The 3,865-nt window shown below is 46.2% G+C and overlaps 1 protein-coding gene across 1 annotated transcript in view; it reads left to right on the top strand.

The window, feature by feature from the left end:
- SARC_04637 (V-type proton ATPase catalytic subunit A) overlaps positions 1-3,328 on the top strand; it is a gene marked incomplete at both ends in the record, with an annotated part of 7,315 nt that extends 3,987 nt beyond the window's left edge. Inside the window, 6 exons of the mRNA XM_014301526.1 lie at positions 629-790; positions 1,140-1,386; positions 1,648-1,940; positions 2,252-2,538; positions 2,926-3,076; positions 3,239-3,328. Coding sequence (XP_014157001.1) covers positions 629-790; positions 1,140-1,386; positions 1,648-1,940; positions 2,252-2,538; positions 2,926-3,076; positions 3,239-3,328 — 1,230 coding nt within the window. The remainder of the gene's footprint in view (positions 1-628; positions 791-1,139; positions 1,387-1,647; positions 1,941-2,251; positions 2,539-2,925; positions 3,077-3,238) is intronic.
- Between the last annotated feature and the right edge of the window lie 537 nt (positions 3,329-3,865).

Consider the following 3,865-nt stretch of genomic DNA (forward strand, 5'->3'; position numbering starts at 1 on the left):
TTGATATGAATAGATGTTATAGGCGTGGTTAGGTTAATAAGAATAGGTGTTGTAGGCGTGGATAGGATGGTATCAATAGGTGTTATAGGCGTGGATAGATTGTCAAGAATAGGTGTTATAGGCGTGGATAGGTTGATATCAAGAGGTGTTGTAAGCGTGGATATGTTGATAAGAATAGGTGTTGTAGGCGTGGATAGGTTGATATCAATAGGTGTTATAGGCGTGGATAGATTGACAAGAATAGGTGTTATAGGCGTGTATATGTTGATATCAATAGGTGTTATAGGCGTGGATAGGTTGATATCAATAGGTGTTGCGTGGATTGGTTGACAAGAATAGGTGTTATAGGCGTGGATAGGTTGATATCAATAGGTGTTATAGGCGTGGATATGTTGATATCAATAGATGTTATAGGCGTGGATAGGTTGATAAGAATAGGTGTTATAGGCGTGGATAAGTTGACATCAATAGGTGTTATAGATTGGTACGATCCACGAGCGCAGTGCTAGAGAGCTTCATTGTGAACAGCTCTGTATATACATGTCTTCGCTTGTCACACCCAGTGTTGTCTCCTCTCACACACTCTCACACGCACTTACCCTCTCCTCCTGCCTCTCGCACTGAATAGGTATGGCCCGTACGTTCACCCCGTCCCGTGGTCGACAAGATGACGGCTGACTACCCTCTGCTGACCGGACAGCGTGTGCTGGACTGTCTGTTCCCCTGTGTGCAGGGTGGTACCACAGCCATCCCCGGTGCTTTCGGGTGCGGAAAGACGGTGATTTCTCAGGTGAGTGCTGATTTGTGATCACATGTATGATTCTATCTGTACATGGAGGGTGTATATATGATTATACCTGTATATTGAGTGTTTGCTGCGCATGCTGTGGACAGGTGGAGAGCGCGCACCAGTATGCACTACTGTGATGGGCAATGCAAGCGTTCAAAGGCTATGATAACCGCAAAGCTCAAGGCTATCGATTTCAATGGTGTAGTATATAATAGCATGCTCGGCAAGCGACGGCTGTAGTGTGTGTGTGAGAAAACAGGCAGATGCTCATCACACCACGCAACACAACACACTATGCATTGATCTGACTGACTCTCTCTTGCTGACTGATACCGTTCACTTGCTGCAGGCCCTGTCCAAGTTCAGTAACTCCGATGTGATCATCTACGTCGGGTGCGGTGAGCGTGGTAACGAAATGGCTGAGGTGCTGAAGGACTTCCCAGAGCTCACCATGACCTTCAACGGCAAGGAAGAGAGTATCATGAGACGTACCACACTCGTAGCCAACACCTCCAACATGCCTGTAGCCGCCCGTGAGGCCTCCATTTACACCGGAATCACCCTGTCCGAGTACTTCCGTGATATGGGTTACAACGGTGAGTCAGGCACACGCCCTGTGCGAGGGCTGGAGTGTTGGTTGTCGCTGGACTAGAAACACTGTCTGATCTTGTGGTTTTGGTGCCTCATCTCTCAGAGTATTTGGTAATGTAAGCACACCCCAGTCCTCCTTTAACAACACACCCATCACACCTGTCTTACAATGCGTCTCGCCTCATCCACTCCGTGCTTGCTTATCCTAACGTACCACTCGTTTCCTCCCCTCCACCAATGACTGCCTATCCCTATCCCTCCAATAGTCGCCATGATGGCTGACAGTACCTCTCGTTGGGCCGAGGCTCTGCGTGAGATCTCCGGACGTCTGGCTGAGATGCCTGCTGATTCCGGATATCCGGCCTACCTGTCCTCACGTTTGGCCTCGTTCTACGAGCGTGCTGGTAAGGTGACCTGCATTGGTAACCCCAAGCGTGAAGGGTCTGTCACGGTCGTTGGAGCCGTGTCACCCCCCGGAGGTGATTTCTCTGATCCCGTAACCGCGTCCACCCTGTCTATTGTGCAGGTGTTCTGGGGATTGGATAAGAAGCTCGCCCAGGTTAGTACGGAATACACACACGCGCACACACACACACAATATATATATATATATACTTGTTTAATGCATGCGTTGACTTTTGTATGAATTGGTGTTAGGTGTTTGTAGACTTGCAGTCGCATGCAAAAGAGCCATTCCGCTCGTTCAGGTCCTCTTAACATCTACGAGAGCAACTTGTGTACACTTTCTGACGGATCGATCTGTTACTCAACGAGATACCATGGTGTTATATAAATTATATACTTACGAAATAACACATACACCCACGTGCATGAGAAATAACATATACACACGCGTACACATACTTGCAGCGCAAACATTTCCCGTCCGTGAATTGGCTGCTGTCCTATTCCAAGTACACAAAGGCCCTCGAACCCTTCTACGAGAAGATGGACCCCGAGTTCCTGCGCGTGCGCACCCAGTGTAAAGAGATTCTCCAGGAGGAGGAAGATCTGGCTGAGATTGTGCAGTTGGTAGGTAAGAACTCGCTTGCCGAGGGCGACAAGATCACCCTGGAGATCGCCAAGCTCATCAAGGACGATTTCTTGCAGCAGAACGGTTACTCCTCGTACGATCAGTACTGTCCCTTCTACAAGACGTAAGTATCAGGCCGGTCGCGTACAGGCCATATCTAGTTTACAGATCCATTCGGTGGGTGAAAGGGTGTTGGTGGTAGAATGGGTTATGGGGCTAGGTGTCTTCACTGCTGCACGGTATTAATGGCTAGTGCATTGCGAGGGGTACCTGTGCATGCTCCCTTTCACTCGTATTCATTCATTTATACCCATTCATGTCGAGTGTCGATTGGGAATCAACGAACGTTTGATGGTATTTGTTTTGTTTTGAGTTGACTGTGTTGCGGCGTCGCGACTATGTTCCTATTGCGCACTCATAACTGATTGTTCTGACATCACACCTACCGATCTACCTACATACATACATACGTGCATACACAACTCATTCACTGCCATTCTCTACAAACCAGCGTGGGTATGTTGAAGAATCTGATGCAGTTCCGTGACTTGGCTCGCCACTCCGTCGAGGCCAGCGCCAACTCCGAGACAAAGATCACGTGGGCTATCATTAGAGATCAGTGCAGTGACATTCTGAACCGACTTTCATCACAGAAGTTCTTGGTATGTGCATGAACCAAGCCGCATTGTGCTTTATCACAGTACAGCCTAGGCTTGCATTGAATCAATGCATATAATGCATGTGTGCTGTCGACTCTTGTCTATCCCGTGTCTGTGAATGTCTGCGTGTGTTTAATTCACTATCTCGACTTGATCCGAATGCAGGAACCTCATGATGGTGAGGAGAAGAACAAGGAGGTACTCGCCAAGCTATCCTCAGACATGGTCACAAAATTCAGAAACCTAGATGATTAGGTTTGGTTATTTTAGATACGTAGTAGTTGGAGGGGGGGCGTGGCGAAGGTTGTGTAAGATATAAGAGAGCGATAATTCTGATGATGCGTTTAAAGCTGAATTATCACCATTGGCTTATTTATGTGAGCAGTGAGATCGGAACTTCCTTTTACTTGGAATGTATCCAACAAATTAAACAGTCAGATTAAAGCACACTGTACATCTTCGGTTAAACGATATGGCAATGGTATTTTTATTTCTATTGCATCTATCGAGGAAAAGATTTTCTCAAGATTTATTCATTCGTCTGACGTCTGCGTAGTCACCATTGGAAACGATCTTTTGCTGGAACACTCCCCAGTATGAGCTAATACAAATAAATACTCATAGAAGTCGTCCGCAAAGAATAATGACTCGTCATTCTGGTAATACATTTAAATCGTGTTATCTATTTTCATCATCTACAAATATATACACTATATGTATTTATATGTATCTATATATATAGATATATACATATACATACATACATACATACGAATACACACACACACACAC

This window comes from Sphaeroforma arctica, assembly GCF_001186125.1.
Source record: "Sphaeroforma arctica JP610 unplaced genomic scaffold supercont1.268, whole genome shotgun sequence".
Lineage (NCBI taxonomy): Eukaryota > Ichthyosporea > Ichthyophonida > Sphaeroforma > Sphaeroforma arctica.